Source organism: Cephus cinctus, unplaced genomic scaffold (genome assembly GCF_000341935.2).
Source record: "Cephus cinctus unplaced genomic scaffold, Ccin1 Ccin1_scaffold0132, whole genome shotgun sequence".
NCBI lineage: Eukaryota > Metazoa > Arthropoda > Insecta > Hymenoptera > Cephidae > Cephus > Cephus cinctus.
In genome coordinates this window covers 1,064,987-1,086,369 of record NW_014332865.1, presented here as the reverse complement: position 1 = coordinate 1,086,369, position 21,383 = coordinate 1,064,987, and the positions used below count along the sequence as shown (strand labels likewise).

The 21,383-nt window shown below is 43.7% G+C and overlaps 1 protein-coding gene across 4 annotated transcripts in view; it reads right to left on the bottom strand.

The window, feature by feature from the left end:
- Window positions 1-21,383, bottom strand: part of LOC107263034 (leishmanolysin-like peptidase) — a 181,466-nt gene that overhangs the window by 133,472 nt on the left and 26,611 nt on the right. The window contains exon 1 of one of the 4 annotated variants that reach the window (XM_025080395.1): window positions 7,951-7,971. The exons of the other annotated variants lie outside the window; for them this stretch is intronic. Coding sequence (XP_024936163.1) covers window positions 7,951-7,956 — 6 coding nt within the window. The 5' untranslated portion in view covers window positions 7,957-7,971. Of the gene's footprint in view, window positions 1-7,950; window positions 7,972-21,383 lie in introns of those variants that run through there. 4 annotated transcript variants of the gene reach the window in all.

Genomic DNA, 21,383 nt, shown 5'->3' with positions numbered 1-21,383 from the left:
CAGAGATATAATTCTTTAAGGTCTGTAAGAAGGGTGGAGAGCATGGACCTGTTTCGGATGCTGGTCCTCTTCCGGATACTGTACCCAACTTCTTCGTTACAACCTCCGCATAATTCCAGCAGCCTTGCTCGCTCACCAGCTGTATCTAGCAACCAGCCAGTCCTCCTGCTTTTATTTAGCCAGCCAGCAATGCATTTGCCTCCGGGGCACATACATTGCGTCATTATATTATACAAACGACTCGCGGAGCACGTTACCGGATGGGTGGTACCGCGACTTGCCCGAAAATAATTTCTGTATTAACATCCGGACTTTCGCGGGGCGAAGCTATCCTGGCTATTTCATCCCCTACGGGTTTTTGTAATGGCGTCGAGTGTTTGGAAAATATAGGAATTTGCCACCACCCCCCCTCCCGGTCCCCCACCATCCTCGTAGCCCGTAAAATGAGCTACTACGTTCACGGGAAAAATATATAATAGAGTCAAGCGACGAGGATCCTTCCGGCTGTATGTTAATGGTAAAATGCTAATTAAATTCTTAATAAAAATGAATAATATCCCGAGAGAGATCGTAAAGCAAATTGACAAGTGTGCATGGCAGGTATATCATTAGGGAGATGCGAATGGTTCTATTCCGTTTTTTTTTTTCCCATATTTTTTAAAACTCTCATTCACATTCCAGCCACCCCGTTGATTAACGCACAGTCAAAGTTCAATATAATTTTGCAAAGTATGCGCTTCACCAGGAATAAAGCTTAAACAGGAATTCCCGTTGTTCGTGCTAGTGGATTAAAATCGAATGGACTAATTGAAAGAGCGATAAGCTTCGTTGGATATACGCGTATTGCGTTACATAATGAATATTAAAATAAAAATTCCCAAGTCAACGATGCTATCGGGTGAATAATATTACGTATATTAGAAATCCAAATTTACCTATCATAATACTGTATGAGTTCAGCAGGATATACATGTATACAGTAGTAACGTATAAGGAGTATATACATTTCCAATCGAATCACCCGGCATACACAAAGACCTTTCAATTATTTTACGAGGAGACTAACGCAGTTCACCGTATAATCATTCCACACGATGAACTCGCACGATGTCAAAGTTTCGTCGCTTTCAAGTATATACATATATGTATACGTATCCATTTATATACAGAATATACCTAACTATACATATGCTTAATATAGAACAAAATTGTATAGCATAAGGCATATATGGAATCTACCGGTTCCAAGATCTCAAGGTAGACCAGAGCCGGTTTCTCGACAAGACATTAAACTCACAATCAGCGGAAAATTGATCGTCGTCAGTGTTTATAAGTCTGGCATTTCGAATGGCACGTAGGCAGGATAACTGAATAATCTCAAACGCGAGCAAACTGCACGTAAAAGGGTTTAGGGAGTGTAGAACAATAAGGTAGACAGAGCCCTTATCGCCAAATACGTATACATGCTCCCTTTACACCTGTTGACCATTGAGGTTACGTGAAGATGTTTCTGAGCAAGCGACGTTCCACTTTAAACGATCGATCTAGATATTGACCCACTGACAGATAATAAAAATTATAAAAAAAAAAAGAAAAAAAAAAGTGCCAAAATCATTTAGTTTTCTTTATCAGCATCCCAGTTTTTGTTCTAGCGATAAAAGTCGCCAGGTAATTGGTCCGCTTGTTAATTTGAGTTCTATGGCATCGCTATGGTGCTGCCACCTTTGAGAACTTTCTGTCAAGTAGAATTGTCTGACTAGCTACGTGCTGCGACCACTCGTTATTACATATCCAAGCTTAGCGTGTGCTGCGTGTGTTTTGTTCTTAAGGGGGTTGATGCTTTTACGACTAAAGAGGGTCGCAGAGAATCCAATGCCGTTGTTTCCTCAAACTCAGCCTTACTCCATGACTCTCGCCGTGTTATTTGTATGCAAGTACTTATATGCAAATCTTATGCTCTATCTCTCTGTCTCTCTTTCGCACAGCTCCTCCCTTCAATCTGAAGTGTACAGTTTGTTCGTTCAATTTTTTTCAGACGTAAACCACGTACCAAAGTAGGTATACGTTGTATCCAAGTATAAGGGGCAGGTATAACACACTCTTTTCAATACTCCCTCTTTACCCCAGACCAGTTAACTAACTCTCGCCCGCTTGTATATAACAATAGTGCTATTCGTCGGGACATTTTAAATTGACTGATCGATGGATCGTTCGATCGTTTTCGATCCATCGTTCTACTACCCAATTGATGTCTTTCTTTCGTTCAGTGAATTGACCACAGTAGTTCGGATCGGTTTACACAGTAAATACTGTAAGACTATCACGCCCTGGTAGATAAAATTAAAAAATAACAATCATACCCTGAAAATTTCCCATTCAACGGATGTCCGGTTACTTAAGAAACGAAAGGAAAAAAATATTCATCGCATAAAATGTCCCACGTGATATAAATATCCAATGGTGTTACAAATTTGAATATGATAAATTATCATTGATAACCGATACCTCGTAACGACAGATTATATCACGTAGTTATCGGTTTGAATGACGATACACCCTGTATACCGGTACCAGGATGATACCAAGATCCTGACGTCACTTTGCTGCTGGGTTCGAGTACTAAAAATTTGATAAAAAGGACGAACTGGTCTTTCGGTCTTTCTTTTCTTTCGCCAGTCGCTTTCCGTTTGCACGATTGAAGCGAGGATGCTTCGTGCAAGGCTGACCACACCCAAGTTATGCTCGGTCAGCGTCTACCGTGACGTAGTAGAAACAACAGGGCAGGATTCTGGCCGTTCTAAGGTACGTACGACGTAATTTGAAAATAACGAAGAACCCAAGCGGATCACGTGCAGCTCACATACGAAATGCATCTCGAAGTTCAGAATAATCCAGCATTGTTCGAATGTGTTCCAGTTCGGTTCGCTTGAATCTCCATTGGCGAGCATCGCGATATGCACGGGAAACAGTCAGCTGCTGGGCGCTAAACGTAATACGACGTATAGCGAACGCGGTCGCCACTGCATTACTGCACACTGTAAGCCGGTTGCCATGCGAATTCGTAAATGGCTAGTGAAAATGACATTATTAAAAAATCACAGTGTATCTTTACGCGAAAAGCGAACACGTGCATTCTTTGATATCCTGTCATACCGCGCTGATAGAAATAGATCGCGGAGCGAAGATCGTAAAAATAAAAACCAACGTAAATAACTCGATCACGGAATACCAGACCCACGTGTATTTTCTATCGACACTTCCAATACGCTAGGTATTAATTAAACCGTTATTTACCAGGCAGATCTTGAACTGTGACAAATCTGATAAGACCGAGAGCGCGAACGAAAACCGGCAGCTCGAAACCGGTTTGCAGTTCCAAGTTCCTCGACGATTATCCGGTCTTTCACTTTCTTTCGTTCCTTGACCGTCGTTCGAAAAGTAAGCAGGTATTGGCGTTACAATCTTCTTTTCGCATTACAGCTACACGCGGTATACACATACATATTTATAATGAGCTAATACTGAAAATATTTAATATGGATATACATATGCATAATAGAGAACCGCTTGATGTGTCGATTATACGGATCAGAGATATAAAGCTAAATGAATATAAACCCTAACCAGGATGCAATGTCTATGAGCTATAACCTGTATGAAGAATCGACAAGTCTGCGAGCAACATCGAACAGGTGACGTATACTGTGTGACAGCTGACAGCTTCATGTATATCATGTATAAAAGAATCATTGAAGGCCTCTTGGCGAGACGACGGCGATTGTATCACGGCCTGGATGAGCTACAAATCGATTCGATTGCGATCTCAATTCCGATAAGCCGAAACGAATTGCGAGGCGAAATTAGAAACACTAATTCGATACCCTATAATTGGTTCGCGCGAGGTTTCTCGATACTCGATCGGGATGGACGGAGAGAAATATCTATTGTTAAGAGCAAAAAGCGTGGAGAAGAAAGGATTTGAAAAAAATATAGCACGCGGTAAGAGAAAAGCTCGAGTTATCTTGCGCTTGGATCAGGGCTATAATATTATAGGCCTAACTATAATGCAGCGTAATAGAGTCAGAACCACGATAAGGTATAAAAAGAAGGAGAATATGTATATTTTGAGATGAAACAAATTTTTTTTTTTCTTCCCTATATTTGCCAAATTGCAAAACAAACTCCAAAAGTAATCATATATCTTCTCGAAAGTGCTTGTTATTTTCGTCCGCGTGTAAACACGCAGAGCCAACCCTCCTTTTTTCCATTCACCCACGATTGAACCGATCTTGATACTATCGCGAACCACGTCGGTCATAATTTTCTCACGCGTCTCGTGCGCGAAAAGATTTCTCTCAGCACGCAGCGCACATGGGATAGCCAAGGATTCTCAAAGAAAACTTACTGCCCTGAATATTCGAGTTTCTGCGTATAACGTATATCGATATATAAGTGTGTGTGTGTGTGTGTGTGTGTGTGTGTGTGTGTGTGTATATATATACATATATATATATATAGACGCAGGAAAACCTACGTGTACGGAAACGTATATTTCGCAATCTTCCGACACGTGCGAAACACCCACTCACGTGTCTGGGCTCCATTAACACGCTATGAAGAGATTTTACCAAAAAATTTCGGGTTCGCGAGTGCTTTCTTGTTAATGGTACCTCCATTTTGGTACCAGTGTGAACATTTTTTCCGACTAGGCAAACCAATCACTCGCGTACGAGGAAAGCGAAAATTAAGAGAATAGCCGGCGTACGCGCCATGTTGGCCATGTGTGACACGTTGGCCTTGTTATATATATACATACATCGGGTACAATATGAGAAAATTAGTAGTAGCGAACTTACATTGTATGTACAGCCATGTGCAAAAGTTGCTTAGAGTTTTCAACGCATGGAGGTTATGTACGTGCATACTGTTTTGTGCGCTTTAGTCAGTCTCGCGTAAATAACGCGAAAAGCAGGAAAACGCGAGGTCTGTCGAGAACGAAAAATAGCAAGAAAAAAAATTGTTCAGGAGCGTCTACCCGAAAGAGATGCACATCCTCGGGTGCAAGAGCCTCGAGTCCAAATGAAGCCAAGCGTGAGAGCCGCGATGCATGGACAGTTCAAAGAACGCGGAACAGCTGAAAAAGAATAAAGAGAAAAACGGAAGCGCAAAGAGGAGTCGAAAGAACTTTATGTGAAAGCGAGCGTCGAGACGAAAGAGAGGCCCCTGCGAACGTTTGAGAAAAGTAATGGAGAAAAAGGAGGATAAATATATGTAAAGTGGCACAAGCGGGTCCATCAGCGTAAAAGGGGACAAGATAATTGTGAGAGAATAGATGTAAGAAAGAAAGAAAAAAAAAAAAAAAATTCGAAAATGCCGCTCAAAGCGTCAGACACACGTGTGTTATATATTATTCGGTACTTGCAGTGGGCAGGCTAACACCCCGGTGAAAGGATTGTCGGAAAACTAAATTCGCAACACGACAGTGCACTCTACATGCCGTTGGGACTGCGAGGACAAGGACAAAAGAAAGTACTTTCTTTTTTATCTTATCTCTTAACTAACCGAAGTAACGGGCAGAACATTTGGGAGCCACGAATTTGCCGTCCCTTATGAATGCCGCTAGTGGATTTCAGCACTGAGCTATATTCAGCTGTATTCGCCAGCCAGCAAAGGGTTGGAATGCTCTGTAGCTGAGCTCCAAGTAAAAACTACCCGAGTAACTTTAACATGCTGGTAGTACAGACAGTAACTATTGTTCGGTACGTTTCTCTGACTGGACATATTCGAGAAAGTGAGAATTCGCACAACCCTCTCTCGTTTTATCTCGCTCCCTCTTACACATTCACACTGGTGTTCCTTCTCTATGAGATTTCTCTCAATCCGTCGGTGCCAACATTTCCACGCCTGCCCTTACATCCTCTTTCTACTGCACACGTACAGCACAGTCTGACAATTTTTTAACCCTCGCAAAGTACAAGGGATAGATCGTTCACCCCCTTTTTGCTTCTAAAAAAAAGTCTATGTCACTCTCAACGGTTCTTCGACTTTCAACAAGTTTCGTTGCCCTCGAATCCTCTCTCCCACGCCCCCTGTCGCCCCCTGCATTTCACGTAAGCTTCCACGAAAATGGAAATGTACATATGCACTTTGCAATTTTTAGATAATAACAATTCCATACAGTCAATTACACCAGTCTGCATTCCTACATATTGATTTCCAGTGCGTGTTTATTTACTACTAGAGCTTCCGAATGCACCCATAGAAATTGTCCCAGGATATACATAAGGGGGGGGATTGCACCAAAGTGCAAGACGTTATCTCGTTAACGAAAGCCGCAATGTTTTCCAAGTCCCGCGATGCGAGGAGAGAAAATTGCATTCGAAAGGGAAACGAGTATACAGGAAATTAGATTCGAATAACAATCGTTTGCCGTGTAAAGGGAAAGAGAACGGACGGAGAAATCGTAACGGGTTTGTAAAGGGTAAAGCGCCGGGTTTCCAAGCAGAAACGGACAAATGCAATGCTAACGACAGACACACTGGCTGAATCCAAGGTGTCCTCCCTTCTTCTACCAGTCATTCCAATCGAAAGAGAAAAGCATTTTCCGTGCACTTGGCTTTTTCTTCGGGCATAGCGCGCACTCGGCGAGTCTCTCGTTAGGAAAATCCAACAAATACGTTTTTCGCAGCGCGGTACAGCGGATACGACACTCAGCTAAATTGCATTGGAAACGGCAGTGTCGTCTAAATATAAGTATACATATATGTATATAACGAAAAAACGTATGATTTTAAGGAAATATTATTTTGATATTCAGCGAACCGCAAAATCAACTGTTTTCGTTACTAAACGTATCCGTATTTTCTGCTCCGTCATATAATACACACATACAAAAGCCTAGAGCGACGAAAAATTCGCGCTCGGATAAACGTGGAATCGAGTGCAAAGTAACAGTCGGAAATAGCGCGGAACGAAGTAATAAAATGGCATCCCCCGCCGTTCGCGAATCGGCAAAGCACATCAAACCGTAATTTCGGATTCGTTTGATTATCGCGCGGGGTTTCGGGAGCGATATCGAATTTTTCTATCGCGCCAAAACGGCAAACTGCACCGCAGCCCCTGCATTCCCGGGAGCTGCAAGAGTGAATCACGGAATGGACCATAGGTTTGGTGATGTTACTGCCGTTCGTAGGTATGACGGTCGATGCCTACATTTCGTTGAGTGAAGCAGAAGAAATAAAAGAAATAAATGAAATCGTGGTGTGTCGGTAAATTGCACGAAATCCGTTTGGCTCCGATGCACGCCACAGCGGTCACGCTATACGCGCGCGATGCATGGTTATGCACTTTTTCGAAAAAGCCGGAAACACTGGTTCTCACTTTTTTTTTTTTTTTTTCCCTTCTGCAACGAAATAATACCGAGAGCCACCACCGCGTACATATACATATACATAGTACACCAAGCCAACCATATATCACAGCTTATATACAATAATCAACGAAGTATTCGAACTCAACCAAAATCACGATTTTCCCATTTGGCCAAATGCACCTTTAATACATTTTTCAACCAGCCCGTGGCGCATGGCGCGAATAAGAAAAATCAGCATCCCATCGGAATGCATCCTGAATCAAGATATCGAAAGTAATTCAAAGCCGAAGATATCAGCAACGTAAATTAATGACTGTCCAAGGTTAATCAGCTGGCTCGTATTAAGAGCGACGACAAAACAAAAGGATTCGTAAGCGAACGTAAACGAATCGTTTAGCGATGCCGGGAACTCGACGATTTATAAGGGGGTACACCCAGCAACCCATTACCGTATCGATCGCCGTAAAGCGTATTAGCTCCACGAATCTATCCTTACTTTAACCTGGACGGGCAATAATGAGCAATCTTGAAATTGACTGCTCGGGCTACGACCTTGCATAATTTACAATCTTGCTAACCGTCATGATAACTCCGTTACGTCACAGATCTCCCGTGACCATCTCCTATTTCTCTTCGCTCTTCCTTGTTCCCAAGTACCAGGCATCTTTCGAGCACTTTTCGAGTCCGAAAACTCAACACGTCGACGATCTCCGGATACTCGATTCGCTAGATTCTTCCCCGCAGCATTAAAATCCAATGTCCTGCAGTCCACAACTGGCACCCACTACTTTATGTGTCTCTATCCTCAGTCCTTTGTTTTACAATCCGACGTCCAGACTCTGTTCCCGGCTATGTCGGAACGAGGGATGAGTCCGTCTGAGCAACACGTGTGCAAGCTCCAAGCGCATCACGATGCGTCATTCTTGCCATGTATTTATTTTTCATGTAGTTCACGTACAGTCTGAAAATTGAAATACCTGCCGCCTTTAATTATTAGCTTTAGGATTTGATCGCAACGTCCGATGCGACATTTAGAATAAGAGCATAGAACATGAAGAATGACGGAACTTATAAATATTGACAGATACGTCAGACAATTTCATATTGTTATTATTGTATACATGTATATCTATACAACTATCATTGTACTACGTAACACGTTGATTAAAGTAATATAATCCGTAGATGTCTATCTGTCTATCTGGCAATCCTATAGAATCCATCTATACGTGTATACCTATCCAAGCCGTTTTACACGGGCAAAGTATCTGCAAAGTATCCAGGCGAATTCTCCAGTCCTTTGTTCACCGGCAGAATGGAAGCCCATCGAGAGCGATAGTTCCGGCGGATCCCGTTGGTTTCGATCTTGTCTTCTTGAATAAGAGAATGGGTCCAAGAAGAAAATTACTTGAAATTTCATCTCGTCGTAAGAAAACTTCAAACTACTCGAGACTGCTGGCTACGTCTATAGCCGGCCAGGCGGTCGGACGGCCCCGGCTGGCTAGGTGACTGTGAGATGCGGTATATAACTAATGCCGGGAAAAGTGGCCCGATAAAAATGCATCGAGGATTCTCGTTCGGGGAGAAAAACGCATTCAAGACTTCCGACGCTGCGGAAAATGGAAGTCGTTAGACTTGGGAGAACTTGAAGGAAAATACGTTTAGATATAGTAGTGGTAGGCAGTTACGTATGGCTCCGTTGACCCTGATGCTTTTATCTCATATGTATGCATATACGTACTATATCAACCGAAATAACGTTCGGCACGCCGAGTGTTATGGAATTCAAATTGTTCCAAATTCCGCGGGCTAACCACCGTCTCCCTCCAACCCCTTAGCTTATGCGAGTCACGTGATATTTTTATATCCAATTTTTTTCCCCCTTTTAAATCCTGACAAACACTATAAGCCAAGGTGTTGCATCTACAGGGCCAATCGATGGCGATTTAAGGATTTCACGGAATTTTAATAGGCAATGGTGTAGGCAGCATTTCTACGAGGGGAAGAAATCCGAGGGAGTCACGAAAAATTTTATGAAATTGGCGATCGGGTGACCGAAAATCCCCTTGGAAATTTCAGTCAGGCATGTTAAGCTGACATCGGGAACACGCAGTCTGGACGTATTAGGAATAGATTTTTTTTAAATTCTCTTCAAGAAAAAGTCAACAGAATATAGATAGTGATATCCAACGTGCAATATGTGGGAGTAAGAAGCACGCATGCAAGTCTATAAAAAATTGTTACCATATAAAGCACAGAAAATGCGAGACTTTCGCCAGGCCAAAATTTGCAGTGCGGGATCGACTACGTTACGTACCAAGCGAAAGACGAGTAGGTCAATACATAGTATAACGGTACAATGGCACTATACAATTTCCTGGGTATTTGGCTCGTGGCTATCTTCACGAGACACCCAACCTGACATGTCTTATTTCATGCTCAGCGCCATTCGCCGAGTGCCTTGACGGCAGATGGGTAAGGGGTTGAGTAATCCAAACACTCATGGCATCCGCTCCAGCCCCTCTTATTTACTCAAAGAATTACCTACGGAAAGCCAAGAGCAACTATCTCTACTGTATAAGCGGTGCAAAGTTGCAATTTGTTAATGACCATTTAAATAATAGTATTACGGTGTCGCGTGTACGTTTAACACGTGCAACAAAATTTCCCAAGTACCTTCGCTGCTTAACGACCTATATATATAGATAAATAGATAGAGCCGAAACTTGAAACTTCACGAGTACAGCGATAAAGCATTGTTGCTAATGTTGATGGCGACGGTCATACACTGTAATGGCGTTGGTGGCGGTTAATAGTAGGCCGTAACGAGCAATCGCTCACAATCATAGCCGAGCAGCAGCATCCTACCAGGTTGGTAGCACACGTTTCGCCTACGAAACATATCGTAACGCATTAACGTAGCTGGCAACACGTGCGTCAAACTACCAAGGCTACCCCCACGTTACGACGCAATGGTAATGTCCATATGCATTGTACATACAATATGTATAACAAGTATAGCTATACCATAGACACTACACGTACGTAGGTATGCCATGAGTATCGTGCAGTCGGTAAGGTAGATTTAAAAACAAATTCAAAATTTAATTTAAACATACGATTTAAGCCGTCAATGGCTTGGATTGGAGAACAAAAAAAAAGTAAGCCAATTAAAAAGTACTAAATGGACACTTGCCAGTGACGCTCGGCATCGCGAAATTGAATTACAATTAATTCCCTGGAAAGCAAGCGTATCGGCCTTAGCCAGAGTGAACTGGTACAATAACGAGCAGCAGAAGCCACGGAGCTCGGCTGGATAATTGAATGTCTGTCAAAAGTCCGAAGTTCTCCGTATTCGGTCCGACGATTAGCAGGAGTGCCGCGGCCGTTACTCGAGTTATTGCCATTATTTATTAAACTGCCTGCCCGGATCTCCACCCACGTGGAATACGGAATACAGCGAACCGCTACAGGCTGAGATCGTCATTAACGTTAGACACTGGACGCTTATGACCGACCCCCCTGCATAACCGGTGACTAAAGCCCCGGCGTAACGTAGATGCAAAGCAGGGAGTTAGGCGCTAATACCGCGTATCTCCATAATCCGCTCGGCTAAAATTCAGATAAGACACCCTAGAGACCCTTGGCAGAAACGACTTTCTAGGGAAGCTCAGGGATACTTGACGTCTTCGCGTATACTTATATCCCCGATAGTATCTAGATCCTCTTTCCTCTAGATGAGATAATATTGGAGTGATAGAGAAGATCGTGTAAAGTGATCTACCGGCGACGCGTCTCGTAGCTAACAATCTTCTACACGTAGGACACATCAACACCAGACACGTCTCCGTATAACGAAGCGGAGTATTTCCAAAGTCTAAGGCATAGAGGGGTTCACCCGTAATAAAGCATCCCCCCGATAGGCTCACGCGTGTACGCGCGTCAGTGCCATAAGGAAAGAGTACTATTACACCTTTTACATACAGAGGGGCTTTAAAGCGCGAACACGAAAGAACGAGGGGCCGACTAATTTATAACAAGCTAAAATAAAGATAAGTTCCCGAGCGTGGAGCGCATAATTACACGCAAAGCCCATTTTCACTAGTGTCTCATCCACCCCTATCCCAACCCCTCGTATCCCACCTCTACGAGAACCGCGAACCGCGAGCTATCTTCCTACACGATCCTACACGCGTGTTGCACGAGGGTTGCGGCGTAGTGTCGTGTGGTGGGAAAAAAAAAAAAAAAAAAAAAAAAAAAAAAAAAAAAAAAAAGTGGGTAAGGGATGAAAAAGTGAGTTTGGAGGGGGGGGAGAAAAAAAAAGAAGGAAATGCTTACTTTTTATAGAGCATTAACACGTCCTCTGGCAGTGGTGCTCGAACGCGACTCTGGACGCTTATATGGATTTTTATTAAGGGTGGTTCTCTTCCAGCATGCAGTTGCCAACACGTGGGGGATCTATTGTTTAACATATCGTGGCACGCGAGCCACCCCTCTTGCACGGGAGGGCTGCCGAGGTGCTCCGCGCTGCCGTCCGTAGAGAAGCATTTAAATAGCGTCCTGTGGTAGTTTCGGATAACGAATCACCCCGGTAAGAGGGTGCAATTCGAGTCACCGTGTATATAGATATATTATAGCCGTGTATATCGCAGGGCTACAAAGTGGCCTCTTTACGTAACGCGGAGAGAGAAACCCCGTGCGCTACCCATAATTTTAATGGAACTCTACAGGGATTCTTAGACGCGACTGAGAAATGTAGATCGCTGTAATAAATGGAGCCGAACGTCATGGACTCGCTGTCCCGTGCTACTCGAGTGAATCAATGAACGTCACGGCAAGCTGCACGCTCCTATAGGCGAGTAAACTAGAAACGGCAAGTTTGCTCAGGGTATAATGAATTGACGTGACGGAATAGTTAGGTGCGGTACGATAGGGTGATTGGCCAAAAAAAATTGAGTAACATTGTTCACAATGTACGTTTGATTAACGCGTCATAATTTGATTTATTGGAAATAATTTAATTGGGTTTACAGTGAACTGTGTGTCGTAAACAATTTTACCTGTAACTATAGGTATCGCATATAGGCATATGTAATGTGAGAGAGGTCGTTTCCTTATTTTCGAGAGAAAAACAAAGAAATAATAATATGCCTGCAATAGTAGGTCAAGCTACTTTTTTGTGCCCGGATGGTTTATCTTGTAACGTCGCGTAAACGACTTTATAAAATGTGCGCCGACGATCGATCCCGACATAAACGGTGAAAGGAAAGAAGCCACGAGCGACGGTGTCCGGCTTCTGTCGTAAACTGAGCAGCTTTTGCCATTGTCGACGTTCGTATCTTTGGGAAAGAAAATGTCGTGCTAGCTGTATTCGCGGGTCCGGCGAGATTTGGAAAAGGGGAAGAGTACGGAAGAGAAAGGCGAAGAAGAGGAGAGAGGTTAATCGGGGATCAGGGAAAATGATAACTGGTCGGACTGAATATTTGGATGAGCATTTTAATAGAAAAAAAAAAATATAGCTTTCTCAATATAATTATCGAATTATATGAAAAACTTGTAAATATATCGGATTTACAAGATTACTTGGGATTTTGGGTAAAAAGAATTTTTAGAATAAGCACGACCGCGCTTTCCTTACTACGAGGACATTTTAAAGCTCCGTCATCTTAATTGCATCATCCCAGCCTGGTGCATCCTCTCGGGCAGAGTATCGCGGCTGGATGATCTTGGCGCAGTGCCAGGAACGGTATGAAACCGTCACTATCCTGAATTGCAAGGCGCGCCGCCGCCCTTCGGGGTTGATTCGAGCGTGTCGACGATGGCGACGGGGGTCGCATCGTACTCGGAAAATTTTTAATTAAACTAACCGCCAAGAGCGGGAACCTGCCCAGAAATCCAATGAAAGGATCAAAAAGTAGTCGCGGATCTTGAGGCTAATACTCAACGTTATAGGATTCTCATGCTCCGCGCGACTATAGGGTTATGCATTTTAGCTTCTGTTCCGAATTCTCAGCTAAATATTTCAGTTATACCGATACTTCCGTTTAAATAATTAAAATCAAATGCCAATATTCAATCGCGCCGACTGATTGGACGTATATGGGAATCAGTTAGATAATTGACGAACGATGGTCCCTCATTTATATGTGCTTCAATCAATATAAATCGAACGTCCCACTTCCGGTGAAATCTTTACCAGCCATCCAATTAGCTCTGAAACGCGTGACAGTCTGTCAGTCAGGCTTGTCAAGGATTTCGCTCGCGTGTGTTTCGGCCACGTGTCTAGGGGGAACAGGAAATGAAGACGAGGGTGACGAACGGGACAAAGCGGGTGAAGCTTTTGGGACAGACCGAAAGCATCCGCGTTCCCTGGATCCAGCCAGTAAACACCAAAGGGTTTATTGAGGCTTCGATTTTACCTGGAATAGCAAATATTTGACACTTGTACCGAGGAAGCGCGGCAAGATTGAAAGATATCTCAAGATACATTTTTGCCAAGTAATCTGAGTCGATGAAGAGTCTTTATGTATTTTACATCAACGACGGATTTGTAAATCTTCAAGTAGTAAGATTTTATAATAAATAATTCTGTAAGCCTTTATTTTTGAAAATTTAATAAATAGATTGAAATTCATTCAAAATCTCGTAGATAATCTACATCGAGACACCTCCATATATAGAGTCTCCTCCATATATAAAGTCTCAGTCATAGTGCCGTCAATGCATTAAAGCTGCGTATAAGACGGATTTGAACTGTCAGTATACGCGTCCCTGTCTTACGCGTTTAACGTCCGTAAGACCGTCTCTCTCGCACTCACGGTAGGTATAGGAAACTCAAAAAATCTTAACTGTTGGCCTTTTCCTGAACGATCGATTAAATTGGCTAGCAGCCAATCTAAAGTGGGAAACGTATTTGTTCACTTTTGGCTGAACAATGCTGCCGAATGACATTCAACAGAAATCATTGAACGACTCCTGTCAAATCTGACTTATTCGTTTCAACCGATTAATCCTACAGGATGGACAACGATGTACATACCAAATACAGAAGCTATGCACAGATTAATTAACCAGTGTTTTTTTTTTTCACAGTAAACAAACTATGTATATAGTATACACATAGTTCGAAGAATAGAAAAATTTGTCCCATTCCGACTGATCCATAGAAAATTCCATAGGTGCAATATGTATGTACATCCAGTCCAAAGTATATTCCCATAGGTCGGTAGATAACAGCACACTAGCCATACACGATATATCCATGGACAACACAGCGCTGGCCTGTCGTTATAATTTCACTCTATATGCAAATTAGCGAGGAAACCTCCTGGCGATCATCAACTAATCCTGACTGCCGTAACATTATATTAAGGACCAGGTCGCTAAAAGGTCACTGACGCAACCCCCCGGAGAAAACACGGAGAATCCGACCGAACCTTCGGAGTGGCAGACAACGAACCCAAAATGAACGTCCGAAGAATTTCAGTTTCACAAACTCCGCCGAAAAATCAAAACGCTCGATTTTCCTCCCGAGCGCCAAAGAACGACGTGCGCGGGAAATTCAAACGACTCGATCAGAAGAACAAAAATTCGAGGTCTCGGGTATCATTTTTACGAAGCATAACGCGGTTACCCGACGACCTCAACTAGCAACATTAAAACTGATTAGACGGCATGAAAATACTTGCCGAATGTCACACAGACGTGTAACACAATGTCAGGGAGATAACAATGCGAATGATAAGAATGGGCCACGTGTCTTCTGGCTAAGTCGATCGGAGCAGGGACAAGCCGGGAGCAGGTAACGAGTGAGCAAGTGCGCCGAAGGGACGGAATAAAATGGCCAAAGGACAAACACCCGACACTCGTTCGATACCAGGTAACAATGTTGTTTCTAACGAGATTGTCCGGTTTAATAAGAGCGCGCCGTGTCGACGTCGACGCGTGGACGCCAACAATACAGCTTTCCCACGATGCTTAAAACGACCTATGATTTTATTCAAAAGCAAGCATCGACTTTAGGGCCTTTAAAGTGTGATTAACAAGTGCCAATAGTGGTTCATAAGAAATGAGCCAACCCCGTGGTCCCGTGAATTTTAAAGATTTCACTTCATCCTTACACACAGTCCCCACCGCCCTGCCACGAGTCCGTTCGCCAAGCACTGGATTAAGCGCTGAAGCGTCTTGCGGTTAATTAAAGTGCCTTTGTCGAGTCTCGCGAAGCGCAGTCACGGGCGAATGTAGAATCTCCTAATTACGGAGGCACAATGAGGCGTACCGAGTGTACCGAGCGCAACGGAAGTTCAATTAAACTAAAAATCAGCACAGAGATAACTAAGTCTTCGTGAACATATATTTATATTGCACGTAAACAGTGGTCCATAATAGCTTCGGATGCTAGTTACATTTCCTAGGGACATTTTCTTTTACCATAAAGGACCATATCCCAAACAGCGCGACCACTGACCTGAGCAAGCGTGCATACGAGTATTCACAAACTTGAAGAAAAGCTTACGGACCGTAGGTGTATCGCATACGGGGGTTGCAGCATCCTGGCGAGCGAGATCGCTCGTTTGGCAGCCGAACTGCAAACTTCCCGTGGTTGCGGTAACCCGTTAATGCTTTTTGCAGGATGAGTAAGCCCGGGTAGTACGCCCGTCATCCTTCACCTTTCCCAGGAGGAATCCAGAGGTTGTCCGTGGAAGCTGCGGAGGAGCAAGAGGGGCCACAAGACCGACTCTGCTTTTGGCACGAGATTAATTGCTTCGAGATTAGAGTCAAAAGCTAAAACCACTCGACAAAAACACTCTGGAGGCCAGAGTAGAAAATGCCTGGAATGAGTGAGACAGAGGATCAAGGTGGACGAGGATACAGAGGCGTAAGGTGACTCTTCTTCGGGACCGGCGCTTCAGGACTGAGAATGCTTCGTGGACGCGATGAGCTCGGCTGGATATGAAGGAGAGAGACTTCAGGCTGGAAGTAAAGCCCCGTGTTCATTCGAAATCTCGGACATATTGATCCTGGGGAACAATAACCCTGTCAGCAAGGAGGATACACAATGAAGCGAAAGCCTCGCGGGATTCGGAAATACTCGACTGGCGCCGGCCGACGAGGGAGGAAACTTTTACGGAATTCTTCTCCTCTTTCTATTTAGTTTCGTGCGACCCGACTCTGTTGGTCCTTGTTGTCCGTATCTTCCGGTAACATTGCCAGGGGGTGTGTGACGGGATGAGTAAAAAAATAAATTTAAAAAAAAAAAATCCGTGTACAGTAAAGAACAGAAAGACGGGCACAGAAGGGTCGCTAACACGTGTACCGATTGGATGAATTGATAGTCTATAAAGTAGCTATATGAACGCGTGCGAACATATTTGCATACTGTATACAGTCGGACCAATCATAAAAACGGTCGACCCGGTGACCAGTGCGATATTATCGCCGACACCTCGGGACTTCTGCGAGGCCTTCGGTGCTCGTTCATTAGTTCGATTGGTCGGCATCGTTCTAAGGACCCTAGACAATTAGAGTCTACGGTGCGTACTGTACTATACACTTATGATGATTGAAACTGAGGTTATCAGCTGAGCACACCTGTCACTGTTCTACCGTACGGCGTTACTGCTTGTCAGATGATGCATAATCATCATGATAATTAATATACGGCTTACTTAGTTGCCGAGCATCGTTCGAGGTAATCATCTAAAATCATCTAAAATCACTTTAAAGAGTGCAGTCAGCTACGTGCGTAAAGGTCCGTACGTGATATTACATAGGCGCGCATATACTATATACCTGTATAGATGAATCATTAATTTCAAAAGAGTATTGTATACGAAGAAGTCACGTAGGTACCCGGTAGCGTATTAACGATACAGTTAGAGTTTCAGGATCCAACGACGAATGAACCGCATGGGAATCTCCGCGAACGGCAGTGGCAATAGCTTAATTAACACGATTCTAGAGACACGGCCCAGATAGCGCGTACAGCATAAATCCGATTAATTAACCGTACCCACCGACAAACTGGCTTAGCTGTGTCTCCTGCGACGGAGGACGGCGCCGTACGATGTATCTGCATTGAATGAGACATCCGTGTTAGGCGACTGGCACGAAGTCAGAAATAAGCCGAAGGCACATGAGGAAGTTGGGAAGCAGGAAGAGCCCGGGGGGTACCTATTCTCGTACGAGCAGAAAGTAATAGGAAGACACAGAGAGAAAGAAAGCGAAGAAACTTTTCGACGCACTGAATAACGGTCCGGGACAAGTTCGAAGGTCGCCGGAAGTTCTCTCGTTTCTATTCTTCCCTTGGTCTCCTGCCCTTTTTCATTTTTCATCCCCTTCTCACCTTTTCCCACCTTACGTTTCAGCTAACTCCACCCAGCCTCTGTACCTAGGAGCCACCCCTTCCCAATATCCCCGCGTCCTGCCAGCAGCTAAGGACGAAGAAACAGACGTGACGGTGAAACTCGGCAGAAGTTTGCAGACGGTAAATAGCCCGTAGGGGATGGCCAAGAGGGGGGTTGGTAATTGCGTTGGACTTTATCAAAGGGCGCCTGGCTATTGTGGATAGCCAGCAAAGTTACACGATTAGGCTAGGTGTCACGGATCCCGGGCTAATTGCGAGCAGGTTACTCCGGTGGTCCGATGGCAGCCAATCGGTCGGTCAACCAGGAAGGTCGACCAGGATGCACGGGCATAAGCTACCCCCAGCAGCAACTACTTGTCGAGTCAATCCAGAGCATCGGACTCGTGTTCTAATGGCTGAAAGACTTGTTAGCGGTGGACCAATGCGAGGGTGACGTCTCGGGCCAACCTTAAAATTCCAATATGGCGCACGTGGTACGAGATTCCTTGGTACGAGACTCAGGCGTACGTAGACCTGTGTACGGTACTGGATGTATATGAGGCTAGAGGAACGATTTAACACAGTCTCCGGGGACTCTGTGGGAACTCTGGGACACCTACGAGATTCTCACGATATTGGATAACCCGTAAAGCCACTTGGTGAATTGCCCGAGTGACTGTCAGCCAACCCCTCTACCGAACCTCCAGCCACCTCCAACCCCCTCAGGTACCAACTGTTATTCGTGAAATTGCACTAGACACAAAGTGTGCCTAACCTAACATACGAAGGAAGTTGTAGTACAGGGGAAATACGGGGTTAGAAGCAATCTAGGGAATTTTTCGAGGATACTGTACATCCCTTTAATTACTAGATTTTTATGTATCCCTAGCGAATGAAAATGTGTCTTGGGTGAGATTAGAGAGCGATCGAAGTCATTGTGACGATTTGTAAGTACGTGATTATACATATCGGCAGGGATAACCTGTATCGATAAGAGTGACGCGGTCGAGTCAGCGACGCGTCGTGTGCATTAGGTATACCTGTTCTTGTTCCGGATGGGAAAACTACGGGCGAGTGTTTGTCGCGGCGAAAGTTAAACGGGTGTAAACTAAAGCAAAGCTTATTAGTGGAGCTGAGCCTCCGGAATCTAGCGAATTCGCTGTTTCTGCTTCTGGCAGCCGAGACACTGGAACCAACGGAACGTAACGGGCGCCAGAGCCAGAGGTAACTTCGGGACGCTAAGTTTTGATTTATGCGACTAATGGTCGGTTGAACTCAGGAAGGACGAAGACCGAAGGTAAGGGATGAATACGGGGAGAGGAGAGAAGGACGGAGCAGAGAGAATGCGCGAAACTCCCTTGGCGACTGAACGGAACGGTTTGTTAACTAATTAGCTAAATTGATATTGATGCAAATCGTATATCTCAATATTCCTGCAGCATCCCTCCGAGGCTGAGATACACGTATTGCGGGATGGCCGTACGTACGGTAAGTTTGGCAAGAGTGAATGAGCGACAGGAGTCGCGTGACTCTCGTGACAGAGTAGGATAAGGGTTTAAAAGAGTGCGAGGGAGAAAACGGCAACTGAAACGTGAGTAAATATCCGTCGCTTAATGGGAAGTTGATAGAAGGAGGAAAAGAAAGAAAAAAGAAAGAAAAAAAAAAATGACGACCCACCACAACAGCTGCAGGTCAGATCCATCAAGTTGGTTGAACTGGGGGAAACTGGAAGAGCGGAAAATTCGCCAAAGGCGCCTTTGTTCGCATATACACGCGGGTCCTCAGGTGCAACTTGGTTGAATGCTCGTTTATCGATACAATTAATCAAGGAGGACTCGTCTTCATGAAAAATTCGTGTCCTGGCGGATTTTCATCTCTGGCTAGATCCTGAATGTTTTACCTCTTGGACCATTCGACAAGATTCAGGTTCCTTCGGTGATCGCGTACGTTTATTGCACCACGATCGATCTTACATAGACCCTCGCGTGAAACGGCGCTTCGTGTATTTGATATATATGGAATTTAATTAGCAACCGGATACTCGACGTTAGCGATCGGTAGTAATTGGGTCTCGTTATAGAACTTTCATTGACACGTCGTCCGGTATCGGTCAGTAGTAAAAATACATACCGTGTCAGTGGAAAGAACTATTATTTTTTTATTAAGTCTCATAGCTAAGTGCAACAATGCATCCTGCGCTTGGTTCGTTGCCATACAGAAAAAGATAGAGAAAGCTTATAAAAATGAATTGAGTTAATGCAGGTGCAACTGCATCTACGGTTATCGGAAGAAGTGATGTGACTTTATGGATAGTCACGAATAAATTATGTATCGGCATGCAGGAACGTTGTACAAAGGTTATCAACTTCTATCGGCTGCAATCTGGATCGCGTTACCGTCAGGTGCATAAAATGAGGAATGCAGTTGCAATGCAGTATCAAATGTAACGACGGTGCAATACTAAAACCACGTGGGTTACGATTACAAAAGACAGACATTCCACTGGAACATTTTCGGGCATCAAATATCAAACCACCCACAGAGTCCGCTGCCTAATTTGTGTCGTCCTATGGAAGAAAAAAAAAAATCTCCACAATAAAACGAAAATTGCAGTTGCAATGCAGTATCAAATATAACGACGATTAAGTACTAAAGCCACGTGGGCTACGATTACAAAGGATAGGCATTCCACTAGAAAATTTTCAAGGACCAATTGTCCCACAAAGTCCCTGTTCAATTTCTCGTTCTATAGAAAAACCTGTACTTCGTTCCAAACAAAAGGCTCGGAGTACCGTAGTCTTACATTAGTTTTCTTAATTTATCACCCGGTGGATCGAGTTTTTATTTATTTATTTTTTTTCAAAAATAATTAATTATCAATACCAGGACAAACAATCAATATTCAAAATTTCGATCAACCAATCGCCCCAAAGTCTTTGATTAATACAGGAAGTCTGGGGCAGCTGTCGCATGTGAAAATTACGTGCTGGCTGCGTAATGCTCAAGGCTCACCATTAATTATGCGTCATTATAAATCATATATATATATATATGCGAGGGCATCGTAAAATCTTACCTGACATAATTGATTGATCGTCCGATCAATCACCGAGAAGATTTCCTTAGATTTCATTCTTGAAGAAATTGATCCAAAGTAATTTACGCGAAGACTTATTAACAACAATGGAATAGAAATTTGTAAATTTTAACACTTCGAAATATATTCTCTCGCGTTACAAATTTAAATAGCTGTATTTATGTGCTAAAATGGATGTTGATTCTAAAGCAATGCAAATACCTCGCACTAGCCCCTGTCTGAGCTTTTTACCATAAATACACGTAGTACTCGCCGAAATGGACATTAACGATAATGTAACAGAGAGGACAGTAATGAATTTCGTGTAGAACGTAAATAGACTATCGCCATTAATATCTTTTCGCCAAATATCCATTATGTCTTAAAATATGACACGACGAGCAACCACAATAATTCAGACAACCTATATTATCCTAATATATATTGTAACGTAATTCTTTTCCTTGACCCGACACCGATAGCTAAACATATGAGAACGAACTATCTTCGAGAACCAACCTGCGTTACCTTCGGCCGTCCACCCGTCGTTCGTGCATCCGCAAGCCAGGCGGCCGCCAGCCAATTCTTTT